This window comes from Necator americanus, chromosome II (assembly GCF_031761385.1).
Source record: "Necator americanus strain Aroian chromosome II, whole genome shotgun sequence".
NCBI classification, from domain to species: domain Eukaryota; kingdom Metazoa; phylum Nematoda; class Chromadorea; order Rhabditida; family Ancylostomatidae; genus Necator; species Necator americanus.
Genome location: NC_087372.1, coordinates 36,084,046 through 36,102,326, shown reverse-complemented (window position 1 = coordinate 36,102,326; position 18,281 = coordinate 36,084,046). Strand labels below are relative to the sequence as shown.

Sequence of the window (18,281 nt, the reverse complement as noted above, 5' to 3'; positions counted from 1 at the left end):
GAGGGATGGAAAAAAAATGATCCGGTATGATCCTTTTCTCGAGCACTTCGCATTACCACACAATGGGTGAAAAACTTTTCGAAGGGATGTAGGTTTTACTGAGAAATTTCTGGAACTTTTACTGAACTCTCTCTCCATATTATTTACTCTTCTTCTTTCAGCAACAAGATTATTCATAGAATGTTTGCTTGGCCTGGAGGAATATGATGTTGCAAAGACGCGACGGTGGAGGGAGAACAGTACAGGCACGTGACGTGGCGCCATAATTTTACTGTACAGAAAAATTATATTATCAGTCTTTGAATGGGAATAAAAATGATAAAAGGGCAACCTGGACCGGTGGAGAAGTACATATGTGGTTATCTCGGTCATAAAGGAGGAATCTCTGTTGTTCTTTTTTCTGATCAAATATTCAATTTTTGATCGGACGTAATCAGAAAAAAAATGCAACCACCGACGTTTAAATTGCATCATAGTTAGAATAATTTAAATTTAAATTCAGTTAATCAACTTTTAATTGAGTTTTTTTCATAGATTTTTGTTGAATATCGAGTTTTTGATCGGACATGTTCAGAGGAAATCACAGCTACGGACGACTTTTGTATTAGATTGCACCATAGTTAGAATAATTTTAATTTAAATTTAATTAATCGAGTTTTACTTGATTTTTTCACAGATTTTTGTTGAATATTTAATTTTTGATCGGACGTATCCAGAAAAATTGCAACTACTGACCTTTAAATTGCACCATAATTAAAATAATTTTGATTTTAACCTAATTAATTGACTTTTAGTCGATTTTTCTTCACAGATTTTAATTGAATATTTACAAAATATTTTTAAATTTTTGACCGGACATTTTCAGGGGAAATCACAACCACTGACGAAGTTTTTTTCTAAATTGAACCATAATTAAAATATCACAACTAAAATAGTTTTAATTTCAATTCAATTAAATTAATTCTTAAATAATTTTTCCTTTAGGTCTTTGTCGAATTTTTAATTCTCTGATAGACGTATCCGACGGAAATCACAACACTGACGACGTTTATACTAAATATTTTAATATAAAATATATATAATAAATACAAATAATAAAATAATAAAATATAAAATATATAAATTATAATAAATACAACATATTCGTTTGTACTGAATATAATATATTTTTCAAGATATTTTTAAATTTTATTTTTAATTTTTAATTTTTTTTAATTTTATTTTTTTAATTTCCTAATTTTCAATCAATCAATTTCCTAATTGATTAATTTAATTCTAATTAAAATTTAATTTTAAACCTTTTCAAAAGAAATAATTCCCACTCAAGTCCACTAACAACAGCATAGGACGTTTTGAAAATAATACCATTTTGCTATCTCTGCACCTCTATGAATTGACTGTGCACTCGCATTGCTCTGGTAGTCTGCGCTCTAGCCGTCCGAGGGGACCGCAACGCGACCGAAAAAATAAAACTTGCCGCTCACTTCATATCGCTACGTATTTTCCTTCACCTTGTTCTAAGGGAATTTTTTCTTGGGCGATTCTCTTTTTTCATTATTTTCCTCACGAAAAAAAAACAACTAGTCTTTCAATTCCTGTGGTCGTATCATTTTGAAGCAAAAAAAACAGTCTGTTTACATTGAAATCTAGGGACTTTTACAAAGTCCACGGAAAAAATACGGTGCATTGTACGAACTCATATCTTTAAAGTAATTTATTCCATTCCATGTTAATAAATAATTTACGAATGTTAGAAATGAAAAAACATAAATAACTAGGAGTTAGTCTATTGTTCAGTTTTTACTTGTTTTTTTGTCCCTTTTTTTCTCCTCCTGTAGGGTTTTCACTTCTTTCAGTGCTTCTTTCTTTTCCGCTTTTAATTTGTTGATAATCTCTTGGTCATGTCGTGCCAGATAGCTCTTCTGACGACGTAGTCGACGTAGTTTCTTCTTAAGGCGACGTTTAGCACCTCGTCTCTGTCGTACGAGAAGTTTTTCTGTCTTCTCCTGAAAAAAATCTGGCTATTCAAGGACATTGACACTAATCCTCAAGAAATTCTGCACCGAATCGCTGTGCGATATCGCATCGAAAAATTCAATAATTGTAATGTTATAGATAAAATATGTAATTAATATGGTGAAAAAAGCAAAAAAAATATCGAAGCTAAAAAATCATTAAAGTGAATAGGTGCATTTTATTTTATCGTTACCAAAAAAACTAAAATTCAAAATGATCGCGATAGATTTTTCTTGATCTACTATTTGCTTAGAAGCCTCCAAAATAAATACAACTAAGTAAATCAGGTGGATTATTGTTTTATATTGATTCTACTCTTAGAAGGTATTAATATACTATGCTCACAGCTGTCTCAGGAATCATTTCTCAGGAATCATTTTGTGACAACTCTTTAAAAAATAATCATTATTAGCAATGACATATCACAATAAACAAAATATACTTTGAAATTTTTTTAAAAATTTTCACTTTTATTACTTTTCTCTCTTTTACTTCTACGTATAAATCGCTCGCTAAATTTCTGAACGGTAGAAAGATGCACGGCAGGCCTGTAAGGAGGTCAAATATTGATTTTGAATAAAAACTCTGATTTTGGCCTATATTTTGAATATGGATCGTTGATTTGCTGCGATATCGCGGTGTTGCGGCTGAAATTTCTCCAGAACACAGCGATATTTCTGCTGTACGAGCTAAAAATCAGTAATTTTGATAAAATTTTATCCTATAGTCCTCGACAAATATATGACACGAAAAAGAATATTTTTTTGCACAAACAAAAAAAAAACTAATAAAATTTTTGTATTAGATCGATCGCAGCGTTGTGCGATAGTACGATGTTCTCCTTTAATACTTCAATGCGTGAGTTAAGGTAATCGCTGCGATTATGTAATCACTCCGTACTATCGCAGCGATCATACAGGAATAAGCCCTGAGGGTAGGCAGCCATATTCCCAGTAAGATCATATAAAAATCAAAACAAAACCTTTTTCTTGTGATCCTCCGATTTCGCGGCACTGTCGGTCTTTGAGACATCGATAGCATTCTGTAAGAGAGATGAGCGTTGTTTATGTTTATCAGTTTACTTTCCTCGTTGAGCTTATTTATTTTTGTTACATTTTTTTTCAAATATCATTGAACGTTTTGGTGTGAATTTTGACAAACCCTCGCAAGAAAAAAGAAAAAAGACTTTTACAAGAATTTTTTTTTTAAATGCTTCAACATTATTTCTACTCGATTTTTTATCTCATGCGTTTTATTATTTCAATTTTTCAAACCCTCCGTTTCATGATTCCCTCAACTTGTAGTTCAACAGAATTCGCTACGAGGATCCTGCTTCCACATAGAACTACAGTAATCAGCTCAACAGTACCGTTAATTCGATGTTATCATCTATTGAGAGGTATTATTTGGTGTTTCCGCTGAATCTTTGAATTTTTTCAAAAACGTTCACGACAGTGCTGCTTTCAAGACAATAGCCACGATCTTGTCATGGAACCAGATGTTCCTACGCGCAAAACATCCAGAAAGGTTTGATCGAAAGCCTGAAGTCCTATGATTAATAGTAAAGAGAAATATGCCGCTGTGACAGCGAACTGACAACGAACGTACCAGGATATTTGTGGATTTTGAGTCGCGGGCTCGGATACGAGGAGATATTCCCGTTAGTTTCTACTAGCGGCGCAATTCTAAATAATGGTAGTCCGCTAAGTAGAACGCAAAAAAAGTCTCTCAGTGTCCAGAACTTTCCAGGATCGACGACAGTTCGCCTCAGGACCAGCGGCACCAGTCGCTTTGGTGAAATATGCGCGCATTGTGCTAGAGAACTTCTTGTACAGGGTCCCATGGTCAGGTCACGCGACTAAGTTCTAGTGTCTCTGAGAGCCTCCTTTGACGTTACTGTCCGCTAACCTCATCGCTTTAAGGGTTATTAAGGTAGTCGTTCTGTTAGGTAGTTGGCTGTAACAGGTAACAGACCACCGACAATGTCTAACTTGTTGCCTTTGAGTAGTCCGTTTGCTAAATCGTAGGTTGTGGGGGTTGTGAGTGGTTTGAGGAGAGAGAGGGAAGGCGTAGGCAGACAGGTACTGTACGTTTCCTTGATTACTCAGAACTTGGACGTTTCAAAAGGCGACGACGCAGAAAAACTTCAGCCGAAATAAATATCGTTAAAAATCTTGGTCATTTTAGAAGTGATTCACCACTTTCTTCTCACGATTCTGAATTTCTCAATAAATTTCCTTGGCATTTACGCTGACAAAGTGTACGGTAGCCTTAATAGACGACGTAGATCCATAAACATCTATCTTATTTAGCTCCTATATTGCAAGTCTAAAGTAACCTAATATTTTGGATTCTGATTCTGAAAATTTGGGGCGGAAGGGACGAGGGTTTGTCGGAAAAAGTAAACGAAATTATTGTTATAAAGTTATTTATTACTTTTACTGTTGTTTTTTTGTCGTTTGTCATCTCGTCTTTTTTTGTTATTATTTTATTTTTATTTATTATTTTTTATTCTCATGCTTTGTGCTTGCAAATAGGATGGCTCGGCTACTTTTCGATCACGGATATATCTGCATAATTAAGTGGAACTAATCGATTTTTCCCCCTCTTTGAAGAAAAGTTCGCATGAAAATTAATTTACCTCTTTTTTCTTAGCGACAGCAACTTCTTCCTTTTCGTCAACGGTGCTCTGAAAGAATTCGTTTTCAAAAATTTCTACGAAAAACTGCTTGCTGCATTTTTCCCCTCCCATGCATGCTCTATCCGGACATCGACCAACTACACTTAATCTAAAAACTATTCATTCCGATTTTTTCCCGAAGAAACAGACCAAAATTTGCATGTTCTCTTCCCATTGCTCATCTGTCAATTCTCTCTGGAATAATTAACTATTATTATCAAATATTCAGATGGAAAAACATAAAATTCCTCTTTTTTTTTCTTTTCCAAATGAAGTATGAATGAGCTAAAATGATTAGCTGCCCACCTTGGAACTATCCGCTGCGACTACGATCACAAAAAATCCGAGTAATAGGAGAATAGTTAAATTCATCCTGAAATTTTTTTCCGAAATTTCAAATGACTGAAAGTAAAATATGTAGTAAAATATGTAAGAGCAACGTGTTAAGGAAGAACAGGAAGGATTACGGGAGAATTTTTGCGATCAAAAAAGAAAAAAAGCAGAATTCATATGGAACAAAATTTGGGAAATAACTCAAATTCTCTTTTTTTTTCTCTATTTCTATTCCTTCCTAAAGTTTCTCCTATCTTTTGACAGATCTGAGGTATGAATGAGGCAAAGGACGCTTTTTTTCTTGCGAAGTCAATAAATTAAATGAAAATGAATGATGAAAATGCTAATAAAATATTATAAAGCGGACAGCACATTTTCAAGAAGTGCCGAAAATCTTCGCAAGGATTTTTCGAGCAATTCGTAGAGGAATTAGGCGATGATGTTGAAAGAAATGAAACAAGAATACATTTTTAAAAAAATTTATGATGTAACAGTATAAAAATAAAATAAATAGATATTAAAACAAAATGAAGCATTATATAGCAATTCATAGATATAAAATAATTGAATATAAAAACGAAATAAATTATAATACAAAAATATGAAATTATAAAACGAACAAATATGAAAACAAAATAAACTATAATAATATGTACTAATAATTAACTATCATTATCACGTATTCGGATGGAAAAACAAAAATCTCCTCTTTTTTTCCAAATGAAATATAATGCTAAAATGATCGCTAATAATAATATTTATATTTATTAATATAATGCTAAACTAATAAGATACGGAAATAAAATGAACAAATGTCAAACTAAAATATGATGTAATATAATATAATAATATAAATATAAAAAAATACATTTAAAAAACAAAATAAACGGTAAAGATCCACTGTTCTCAGCTGGAATTTTTGTTTAGCTGTCAAGATTATGGGCTTAGACACCAGAAATTTTTTATTTACATATTATTATTTATTATTTAAACCATTTACTTTAAAACTTTTTTACCTTACAATTTACTTTTATTTTACTTTTTTTACTTTACTATTTACTTTAAAAACATCACCTAGAGAATAGAGTAAGTGAAGGGAAATCCGAAATAAAATGACGGATTTTGTTCTGAGACCGGAACGAGGGGCACAGTCGTCGCCGATCGCTGACCACCGCCACCACCACCACCTTCCCATATGTGGTATTTATATAAGGCAGAGGATGTATGTAGTATGTGTGTTTGGCCCGGATATCCCGGTGCCGCCCGCCACCGCGATAAAAACCGAAACATTTTCGTGAACGTGAATCAAAAGAATGAGGACAGGTGAGTAAGTGACGGGGACGGAGAAGAAGAGCAGCACTCTTCGCACTTTTCAACCTTCCCGTCGCTTTGTTAGTGGCCGTGGATTCCGTTTGAATGATGTTTTTTTCTTTTGTGTGGCGATGAATTTTTTTTTGTGGCATATTAAATCTACACGTGGATGGAAGAGAAATGTGGTGGCCGTCATCGTCAACATCAACTCACCTCCGTATCCGTCTGTTCGAAATTTTATGTAGGAAATAAATTCGATAGGTTAGCGAAGAAATGTTGACAGATTTAAACAGTTTAATTCTTACTTATTCATCTAAAAATCATCAAAAATCAAATAATAAATAGTATACAAATAAATAAATAAATACAACCTTCTAGAGAATGGAATATGCTCTTTCAAATAGTTTCTATTACATTACGCTTAACCTTTTTTGCACGCGATTTTAAGTTAAGGAGGAGAAACTCGCCTTTATTTTATTTATTTATTTATTTAAAAACGCTAAACTCTTTTTTTCCGTTGAACCAAGAACCAAGAATTGAGATCAACTTTAGGCGCCTTCTTTATCTTCTTTATTTTTCCTTCATTCGTCCTTAATTAATTTCGTCTCTTTAATTTTCGACTTCTGGTTTTAAATTCAGGTGAAAAAAACGCATTTATTTATGCATCAACCCAAAAATTAATTTGATTTCAATAGCTAGTGTAGAAATAATAGGAGCAGCAAAAAAATCTGAAAAAAATGAGAAGAAAATTTTTTTGGGAGTAATTTACAAGCGGCAAATAGTTTTAGAAGGGAGATTTTGCCATAAAAAAGAGGCATATTTTAAGAAAGCGCCTCAAATAAGTGATTAGAACTATAAGGTTACTAAAGTTATTGTTTCAAAGTGAAATATAATTCAAAACATTATTTTAAAAAATATGTTAGAGGTGTAGTATTAGTTAAATTACGCATCCTACTTAATTTCTCATAATTCGTAAGGCATTCAATAATTGTTTTCTTTAGTAGAGCCGTACACGAGGTTGTTATAGTCCTTTATTCGTGGCTAACGTTTCGGCAATATCGCCTTCTTCAGAGCCTGAAAGGGGTGAAATCGAACGTGACTAATCCGATCAAACGCCTTATCCGCCCAACAAAGAAAGTCCTACGTTAACCGTTGGGTCTCATAGCTATCCGTGAAAGAAAACATCGTACCTTAGCATCAGCTGACTATCCTGCCACTGCTAGATATCTGATGTGAGGTGACTAGCGCAATCAAATATCAACCTTAAATAAGGCGCGAGTTCCCGCGTAATGGAGAGGCATTCCTCTTTGCGATTCATTTTTGGACTCTTGGAGTGGATCCAAAAAGCCTCCAGAGCCTTGCGCGCCGCAATGCTGGGTTCGCGCGCCAAAATCGTGATCTTAACTTCAAAATCTTCTCCGTTATGACGCCGCACCCTGTGACCACCCAATGCAGTGGAGTCACATGATTTCCTTTTGCCGTCCAGGTGTTCTTTGATTCGAATACATAGTGGTCTAGCTGTTTCTCCTATGTATTCGTCACCACACTGTACACAGCAAATCATATAAACAACACATGAACTCATGCAATCACCCTTGTTGTTATCCGGGCATATTTTACACTCCGGTGTCGTGCAAATACGATCATATAGGCGATTACGAATGAGTATTTGCTTAAGGTTGCTAGGGGGGAGCTCCACGATGGTGACAGATTCTTCAAGTTTAGCTTTCCTCAGACACCGCCGAATAGCAGTGCTAACCTCATCGGAAATAAATGGTACACAAAAGGGTACTTTCTCCATACCAGATTTATTTCGGGTTTGTGCTCTTTTTGTGATAGACCGCATAGGTGTGTAGCCGTTACTGACCGCAATTTTCCTAGCAAGCTCGATAGATTCTCGTCTTTCTTCTCTTCCAGTGCAAACGGAGGTGGCCGTGCGAAACATGTTTCGTACTACCGACCTTTTAACTTGTGTGGGATGGGCAGAAAGAAAGTGAACTAAGATATTTTTATTACTGGGTTTGCGGTACCACTTTGTCCTGTGCGTTCTGTTTGAAATATGCACTTGGACGTTAAGGAAGGGTAACCATTCTCCTTTGGGCTTATCCCGAGTGAACTTTATATACTCCGACTGCTCATTTAAAATCTTGAAACAGTTGTCCATCTCTGCTTGAGACGAACAGACAAGGAAACAGTCGTCGATATATCGGCAATATAGCAAAGGTCGTGTTTCCCAAATCGGTGCCTCAATCTTAGCCATGAAAGCAATGGCGAGCGTTGGCGCCAACCGTTGTCCCATGGCAAGACCCCTGATTTGCGCAAAATAGTTGCCCGACCATCTAAAGACAGTGCATTTGAGACATTCCCTGAGAACAACCATCAACTGCTCCACGGAAAAGCCATACATGTTTATAGAGCTCTGGTGTTCAGTTAAAAGCTCAAAAACTGCCTGCATAGCCGAGTCGTTGGAGACGTTCGTGTACAATGCAGTAACATCGAAAGACTCCATTACGCATGAGTTATCAAAATGCGTGTTCTTTAGGTGGTCCAAAAACATATGGGTGTTCGTAAGGTGGGCTGGTACGAATTTTAACAGCTGCACCAACACTACGTTTAAGAACCAAGCGATGCTATCTGTGGGACCTCCTACGCAGCTTATGATAGGTCTTACCTTGAACGTTGAAGGATCTTCAGAGGCAAGTTCACTATCAGAGTTCAGCTTGTGAGTTTTTATTAGGAGGTACAAGACAGGACACGCAGGTAACTCTGTTTTAAGCCGGGTCGCAGTCGAGGGTGGTAATTGCGTTGATTTGCTGGTACTCATCCATACCCTATTGGGCGGATAAGGCGTTTGATCGGATTAGTCACGTTCGATTTCACCCCTTTCAGGCTCTGAAGAAGGCGATATTGCCGAAACGTTAGCCACGAATAAAGGACTATAACAACCTTGTGTACGGCTCTACTAAAGAAAACAATTATTGAAGCACTAACATGCCGAGGTTCATCGAAAGTCGCACATGGAGAATTCGTAAGGCAGTTGGCTTCGAATATAGTAGTACAGTCGAAAAATTCCAAAATATACTGTAAAAATTTGGCAAGTACTGGAAGAAGGAAACCGAGGGAAGAATAGAATTGAAAAATTTGACTTACTTTCTAGAAATTTCTCATTTTTTTCTTTGCAGAGCACCTACGAATTCAAAACTGAAAATAAAGATTAAAAATTGAAAATTGGGGTTGAAAATAAAGGAATGAAAAAGAATTCTTACAAATGAAAAGAAGTACAGAAATAAATTTGCCCAATTTCGTATGGCCTCCTTCCAATAATTCTATTTTTTCATTAGTTTTACTGACGTTTTTATTTGTTTTTTCTATTCGCTCTATTTTTTTCTATCTTAATAGTCCAGAGCAAACATCCAAAGCGTTTTTTTTTTTGCCGTTTACGAGGACAAAGATCCAAATTTTTTTTCCTCGTGTCATATATGTTGCAATAAATGTCGCTGAAAGCCCAACAGTACTCATTAAGATAAGATTTTATTATTTCGTTGATATATTTATGCACATTGCAAAGAGATTAAGGAGGAAATTTTATATGATGTGCGTGTGATACGAATAAAAGCGGCGAAATATTGTAGAAAATTAAAATACAAATAAAACAGCGGAGTATTATATAGATTTTAATAGATAAAAAAAATTTATAGATTTTATATAGATTTTTGGATATAAATAAAATCATCGAAATATTATAGAAAATTAAAATGTAGAACTATATAAAAATATTACAGGGTAATTTCATTGAAAATAGATAGAAAGATTTTAGTAGATAAAAAAGATTTATAGATTTTATATAGATTTTTAGATAGAAATAAAAATAGCGAAATATTATGGAAAATTAAAATGTAGAAAAATATTACGAGGAAATTTTAGTTGAAAACGGTGGAAATGTGAAGATGAACAACGTTCAGTCAGTATTTATAGCATTTGAAACAGGGCGGATTACGATCTGGCGCCTGTATGAGAAGCGTAAGAGTGGGTGAAAAAAAAGACGGTACGACCGACGAAATCTGTAGCGTCGTCGCCATCAGCCATCTGGTGGCGTATCCGTGACGCCGCTTATGTTCTTCACAAATCATTCATTCCACATTTCTCAGCATTGTTATTTATGGTGGTGGTGGAGTGGTCGAGTCTTTATGTCATCCATCCTTCCATTTCTTTCTTTCATCGAACACATCTCCCGCACGTTTAGAAACAGCTTCTCCTCCTCCCGCCCGGCCGTCCGATGTTCGTTTCCAGTTCGTTTAACCGTTGATGGGACGATTTTATCATCACGTTCATTCTGGATTTCTAATTGCTAGGATTTGCCCAGTTCTTCACTTCGTTCAGTCATCGACACTTTCTCGTTCTTTTACGATGTGATTCTGTTCTTATGTACTTACTGTAGGTAAGGTATTTCCTTAACTTTACATTAGTAATTTATTCTTGCAACAGAGAAGAGAAAGAGAACATCAGACTTGAGTTCCACTTAAAGACAACACTCCTATGTTATTATACTTGTTATGCTATATTATGTTATGTTATATTTATTTATTTATTTATTTGTTTTTTATCGTTCCCACTGTTTCCATTTATTGTTTAAAAAAGGCTTCTTCGGTATTATATCCGTTATGTACATTTATTTATTTGTTTATTTATATATGTATATTTTGATTCTACTAATGATTTTCCATTCATTGTTTAAAAAAAGGTCTCTTTGTTATGTATATTTAATTAACTGTTTATTAATTTATCTTTTATTAATCCCTTATTTATTCATTTTTATTTATTTTATTTCCTTATTTTTTATTATTTACTGTTTCTATATATTGTTTTTAAAAAGAAAGGCGAAAAGAGCACTTTATTAATTAGCTTTGATATAATATAAGAGAAAAAATTATAATTTTGTGAAAGTTGAACAACGAGGAAAAAACACGCTTTCTTGTCCTTCTATGACGTAATACATACTGTTCATATGTCATTGTTCATTAAAAAAAATAAAAAGGTGGAAGAAAAATGTAAAGGTGGATCGGCTCACCTCAATCTAGACGATCCATTTTAGATTGGCCTTCCCTGATGCTCCTCACTGAGGAAGGGAGCCCAATCCTAATAAATCCTGTATTAAATTACAATGAAATAAATATAAACATAAAAAAACAAAAAAAATAAGTAAATAATACTACCTAGTACGCTTTTTGCAACCATACGAGAACACGTGTATTGAGTTCCACTCAAATTGAACCCAATTGTTTATTTGTTTAAAAAAAAAGAGCGAAAAAATAGTTTGCTTATTACCTATAATAAAACAAATAAAATAAATAAAATTTATAGAAAATATAACTAGTAGTAAATTCTGTATAAATTGAGCGACGGAAAAGGCGAGAAAGAGAGTTAGTTGCTTGGTATCTTATTTTTAATCGACCCCTATAATTTCTTTGGAAAAAAAAGTTGAGAAAATTAAATTTGAGTAAAAAAAAATATCCCAATCACTTCACGTATTAATGTGAAATACAATATTACCAACTATGTAATTAACAAGACAAAAAAAGAACAAAGGAAAATTAAAGAAAAGCAGATTTATCGAGTTACCAACCTGATGAAAAATATTTTTGCTCAAAAACCTGCCTAATCAATACCATCAACGCTTAAGTTGTACTAATCTCTGGGCTCGATTGATCTCATTTTAAAGTTTTTTTTACTCGGATTTGAGCTTTTTCCAGAAATTCGTCCACGTTTTTGCTTACCTTATAAAATTCTCTGGTTACTCTACCTCAATTTATTCCCTCTGTCAGCGTTCCTGTCTTATGATCAAGTAATTACGGAATAGAAGGAAAAAGTAGGTAATAGGTGAATCAATGTCCAAACTTCCATTCGAATATTGATTTACCTACTTGTATTTAGTCGGTAATACGATCTAAAGACCTAATTAGGTTCGAATTCGGCTTCATTTACTGTTTCTAGCAAAAAACACCATCAAACATATCAATTTCATCAGATAAATGACACTGAATTAACGCAATTCTTTGCAATTACTTAATTTTTATTTTTGAAATTATTTCTGATTTTTGATCTCTTCCCATATCTGATCTACATTCTTTCCATTCTTTGATATTTTCTTCTACTTTTCTCACTAGAACATTTTTGTTCACGTTCTTGAACACCTGCTGTTTGTGTTTATTTTTTTCTTTTTCTTCGGGATTTTTTTCTCAGCAAGAGACAGTGACTTTTTCCTTACTGTAAGATCAATTAATATTATTTATTATTTAGGTTAATTATTTATTTAGTTTTTTTTTCATCAACGTTCTATCCTTTGTCGCATCGTAATTGAATCTGGTCAGGTGTCCGTTAATATTTTTCAAAGCAGCCAAGTGCAGAAATAAATCAAACCATCACTGCTCTCGATCAAACAATGGCGATCTATTCAGATCGTTTAGATCCTGAACGATTCTGGAAGTCGTCAAGTAGTTTGCATTTCTTTTCACCACACTTTTGCGCAGCAACCCGTCTCCTCCGAACAGACAATGACAACTTTTTACCGCTCTTGAACCGGCAAATCAAATCGTTGGGATCGGGGGATTTTTCGCTCTTGAATCAACACTTACAAAAGAAAATATGGTGAACGATGGGACTTCACCGTATCTGCATTGTTCAGGTTCATGTTTGGAACAAAGAGCGCGCAAGGCGATAACGCAGTCCGGGGGATTTTCCACGATTTTTATAGCCTAGCTAGGCTAGAACCAATACCTACAGGAAACTCCTTTAACGCGTTAACGAATTTAAGGGCTTCTCCCCAAAAATGTGGGACGGTGCGGGTTTAGGTGGGTTATGCCATAGATTATGGAGAGAAGGGTGATTCCGTTCATTTCTTCCTAATTACCGTAAAAACGGCTCGGAAAATACGGCTTCGAGCATCCCGGCGCGCTATTTTCTACGAGGAGTTCGATTGGAGCGCACCAGCCCTGTGCACGTGCCGCATCTTCCGGGCCGTTTTTTACGGCAATTAGGAAGAAATGGACGGAATCACCTTCCTCTCCATAATCTACAACCCCGTCTAGGAACTCTCCACTTGAAATCCGTACCACCCCAGATTCGTGAGGTGATCCCTTCAAGATCTCAGAATGTGATCAACTGCCTTAATTCGAGGCTATGTGGACGAGTTTTCACGTGAATATGATTTGTAGCTCTGAACGCATACATATATAACAGCATTCTGCTCCATTCTTCGTACACATCATTAAAAAAATCGTAAAAGATTATAAAGATTAAATAAATTAAATATTATAAATTAAATCAAATATAATTAAATTGAATCATAAAGATTATAGATTTTAAAAAAAATCATAGATCATTAAAATCATAAAAGCTAAGGATAAGGATTAAAGGATAAAGTGTCTAGCGTTAATCAATCCACTTGAGATACGCCACCGCGTTCTCCCTTTAATCAGGGATCGTTTGAGGTTCACGAACGTGAAACTAGCCATTTACAATGACCTGTGAGGCGCAGTCAGTGTTTTTATCCACCCAGGCAAGTCTGGGATGAATTTATCGATCACCCCGTGGGGATGAAAGGACTAGTTGGCTCTGGAGCGGTTTCAAACCATCGACGAAGCGTTCAGTACGAACAGCGGAACCTCCTACCACCTGCGCTGCTGCACCTACCCTATATGTTCCTATAATAGGGGACAAGAAACGGTGAAGTATGAACCCGTGGTGGTATGTGTTCCAGTAAATACTGGAGTGAGTATTGGGTTAAAATTACTCACTATTATCGTTCTATTACGTTGGGGCATTGACAATTTCTCGTTCCACTGTCCTGTGACACTGTTGCGATTAGTAAACAGATAAATAAATAGATCAATAAATATAATCATTGGATGAGACACGAAAAAAAAGCGTACTGTCCCAAAAAATAACGAATTAAATCCTTAAAAAAAACGTATGAAGTCATATTTCTAAGCGATCTCTTCACTAACAATTAGAAAAACATCTAAGCTAACAAATAACTTTTGGTTTATTTGGAATTTTCTCCTTTTTCCGCGAAAACTCACTGTCTCTAAGTGTTTGCAGCATCCGGAATATGCTTCAAATGGTGGTGATGCGGGCGATCAACGGAGCAGAACATAAATCAGGGATTATATCCGATTACAGATGTTGGTGTGAATTTTAGTACAGGATTCGTTTCCAGAAAGGTATTTTTCTTTTTCGGAACATATCTGGTACTGGCGAAAAACTTTTCCTTTCGCCGGCAAAATTTCCGAACGCAAACACTTCTAAAGGCATCAGCCCACGAATATGAGGTGGTACGGATTTCAGGTGAAGTATTCGTATACGAGATCGTAGATTATGGAGAGAAGGGTGATTCCGTCCATTTCTTCCTAATTGCTGTAAAAAAAACGGTCCGGAAGATGCTACGCGTGCTCAGGGTTGGCGCGCTCCAATCGAACTCGTTGTGGAAAATAGCGCGCCGGATCGCTCGAAGCTGTATCGTCCGGGCCATTTTTCACGGCAATTAGGAAGAAATGGACGGAATCACCCACCTCTCCAATCTACGATCTCGTATACGAATACTCCACCTGAAATCCACCTCAGATTTGTGGGGTGATGGCTTTAAGCCAGGGATCCTGTGTCTTCTCATAACTACTGTCATCCTTGCCATCGCTTCCTTCCTCGCTCTTAAAATGATTTTTTTTGAATTATTCCGGCAATTAAACGGTATCTATGAATCCTCGCATGAAAATTACTATATTACTATTGAACGATTGCGGTAGATGAGGGCCGTACGCTACCGCAGCAAAAACAACAGCGGAGTTTTTGTGGAGTTCGTTGAGCGGCAGCATGGCTCCGAAAAGCATGTGGTTGGCAGTAAGAACGATAAAATCTGTTCCACTTCACGTGAACTTGCTGAATTCTTGGGAATCTCCCGATCGTATCATCTCAAAATAGCAACGGAGGCCAGAATCAAAAAGAACCAAAATTGAAGTGTGCGATTTGTCATCACGCTGCATCTTTCTTTGTCTGAATCTGAGGAGAGAAAAAGGAAAGAAATAGAGGGGATGTAGACAAGATTCCGCAAGACATTCCTTCTACTTCTTTTTTTTTTCTTTTTGCCCTGATCTCATCTTTCAGTCAGTGTCATGGAATGAATAAATGTTTACGTGGAATACGTTGGATATCATTTCCCACAATTTTTTTGTGTTATACTACATTATGCCTATGATTTAATTACTTATATTGTATTAAAATTAAAATATCTATTACTTAAAAAATTCATTATTTATATCAATCAAGTCTATTATTTACTTATATATTAGGCTGGACAGAAAGTCTTGTCACCTTTTGTCATTTTTCCTGCTTTATTTTTTTCACTCAGCTTTCAATGGAAATTAATCTATAATATATTCACCATTATCAATTACAACAGTGTCCCACCTAAGGGGCTCGTCAGCGATCCCTTTCTCCCAGAAATGGGGAGACTGGGAGTCCAAGAAGTCGCTGATCGCCCATTCGACTTCTTCAAACTTGGTGAACAAAGCCTTGAGGGGTCGGAATGAGTGGTTGTCTGAAAGATCAAAGTGGGGAGAATAGGGACGATGGGGCACCGAGTCCCACCTTAACTCCTTCAGTTTTTCATGGTTCTCCTTAGCTACATGAGGCCTAGCGTTATCGTTGAAGAGGTGCACCGAAACTCGTCTCGGCCGTTTTTCCCAAACGTCTGATGGGAGCTTCTGACTGACTGTTGACTAGCGTATATGGAACCGGTGACGGTGTGGCCTTGTGGAAGTAGCTCATAAAACAGCGTTACCTTCGAATCCCAGAAGCAACGAAGCAGACACTTCTTGGAGGATGGGGGTAAGATTTAGTTTGCGTCGGCGAGTCTTCTCTTCGAGGGAGCCACACGGAACGATGCGCGTTAGATTCGCGGAGGACTCACCTCTCGCCTCCAGTAATAAGATCTTCCAGCAACTCCTTTCGATGCGGATGAAGAAGGAGAGATTGACAGATGGATACCAGGGTAAACCGGATACCATCCGCTAAAGTGTGAGGGACTCAACGAGCCAGCACTTTTCTGTAGCCGACGGCCTGGAGACGACTGACGGCTATTGAATGGCTACACCCAAGTCTCTCCGCAAGACTGCGAGAGTTGATCTCCGGATCCTCTTTGACAGCGTCGAGAATGGCGGAGTCTTCGACAGTGTGGGGGCGTCCCGACAGGGAGTTGTCTTCGAAATCGGTGTCTCTGCTTGCGAAGCGAACCAGCGCTTGATGGTCCTGATCGTGGTGGTACCCTCGCCCAATCTGCTGTTAATGTTGGGGTGCTGCCTTTGCTCTACTGCCGCCACGCCATTCACAGAACATGATAGCTCGAAGATGTTCTTACGTAATTGCTATCGTGATTGAAGTTAAGGAAGGACCCCGGCCATACATCCCCGTTGTGGAGAAACTTCGAGAATTTTTTACGACTACAACATGGTGCAACATGTTTTCCGCCCAAAAATGGAAAGTTCTGGAAATTTCGAAAAATGGGTGACAAAACTTTCCGTCCAGCCTAATATGATGTCTATTGTACGCTAGAAAAAGTTCTCTTTGTTTAAAAAAATGACACCTTTTGTTGCAAAATTACAGGTGCATTCTATTCGAATGAAATCGAGTTCTTCAATCAACAGACACTTATCGTAGATTGGATCAGCTAAATCGAACGCCTGGATCTGAGTGTATCTGGTGTTTTTTTCTGCTACAGTAATTAGCAGAACACCGCTCAGTCACAGATCTCATCAGCAACTTTTTTCTCCAACCGTCATGACGTGTACACAATGTAGATGGAGCTGATTTGTCCCTCAGATCGTAGATGCAAAACGAAAAATCTTCCTGAATCCGCTAATTGCAAATCTGCTTCTTTTGATCAGGGACTTGATGACAATTTGATGACGTGTCGTCGTCCGAACACCTTCAAGTCACCCTACATCTTCTTCAATCTCATTTTATGCATTATTATTCTCTAATTTGTTTAACTTACTTACGTTTACGCTTTAAAACCCTTTTATAAAACTTATACCAGTGGGAAATACAAGTAATGTCACTGGAATTTCAAACGAAGATAGCACCGTGTTTAGTTGTGGAGAGGTTTGGTCGTTTAAAGGCATCACTCCACGAATCTGGTGTGGTGCGGGTCTCAGGCATATTATGCCTATACGGAGTCGTACATTATGGAGAGTAGGGTGATTCTGTCTATTTCCTCCCAGTTGCCGTAAAAAAACGGCCCTGAACATACGACTTCGAGCATTCCGGCGCGCTATTTTCTATAAGGAGTTCGACCGGAGCCAGCCACGCATCTTCCTAATTGTCGTGAAAAACGCAGCCAGCCGTTTTTCACGACAATTAGGAAGAAATGGGCGCAATCACCCTCCCTTCCATACGACCCCGTATAGGAACTCTTCACCTGAAATCCCAGATTCGCTGCGCGATGCCTTTAAGTTGTGAATTAGATCGCCCATTTCATGCTCTGAAGACTGCGATTTTGCCGAAACGTCACCCAATAGAATTATTTCACAACATCGTGTACAGCTCATCAAAAAACAGTAGTTTGGAACAGACGCGGAAGAGCGAGAACGGAAGATTTTCCCGAGATGATCCTTAATAGGCGCTTATTTTTTTTATGTATATATTTAGAAAAATGTTGAGTTTTCAGGCGCAAAGTGATTGTTCGGAGAAATGGACGTTCACAGGAACAAGGAGAGGTTCACAGGTCCACAAGGAGCCGTCGGCAGCCTATACTTCACTAAGACAGTATAGCGGCAAGATGAAATGATCCTCGTCGATCTCTAACACTACTATCGGTGATGCGGAGCTGTGTGGTGCAGTCGGTAAAGGATTACGCTGTGTCTGTGTGATTGACCAGAGGTTCGAATCCGCC

At 36.8% G+C, this 18,281-nt stretch overlaps 2 protein-coding genes across 3 annotated transcripts in view; both read right to left on the bottom strand.

Moving 5' to 3' along the window:
• RB195_020543 (uncharacterized protein) overlaps positions 1 to 5,068 on the bottom strand; it is a gene marked incomplete at both ends in the record, with an annotated part of 29,669 nt that extends 24,601 nt beyond the window's left edge. The window contains 4 exons of one of the 2 annotated variants that reach the window (XM_064188894.1): positions 1,805 to 2,006; positions 2,999 to 3,058; positions 4,658 to 4,705; positions 5,003 to 5,068. In XM_064188894.1, the coding sequence (XP_064044773.1) occupies positions 1,805 to 2,006; positions 2,999 to 3,058; positions 4,658 to 4,705; positions 5,003 to 5,068 (376 nt within the window). Of the gene's footprint in view, positions 1 to 1,793; positions 2,007 to 2,998; positions 3,059 to 4,657; positions 4,706 to 5,002 lie in introns of those variants that run through there. The other variant, XM_064188892.1, reaches the window with a different exon arrangement.
• A 2,491-nt stretch (positions 5,069 to 7,559) lies between these two features.
• On the bottom strand, positions 7,560 to 9,164 carry RB195_020542 (uncharacterized protein; the record flags this gene model as incomplete). The annotated part of the gene is made up of 1 exon (XM_064188891.1): positions 7,560 to 9,164. One exon carries the CDS (start codon positions 9,162 to 9,164, stop codon positions 7,560 to 7,562), a length of 1,605 nt encoding a protein of 534 aa, XP_064044772.1.
• Positions 9,165 to 18,281: the final 9,117 nt, after the last annotated feature.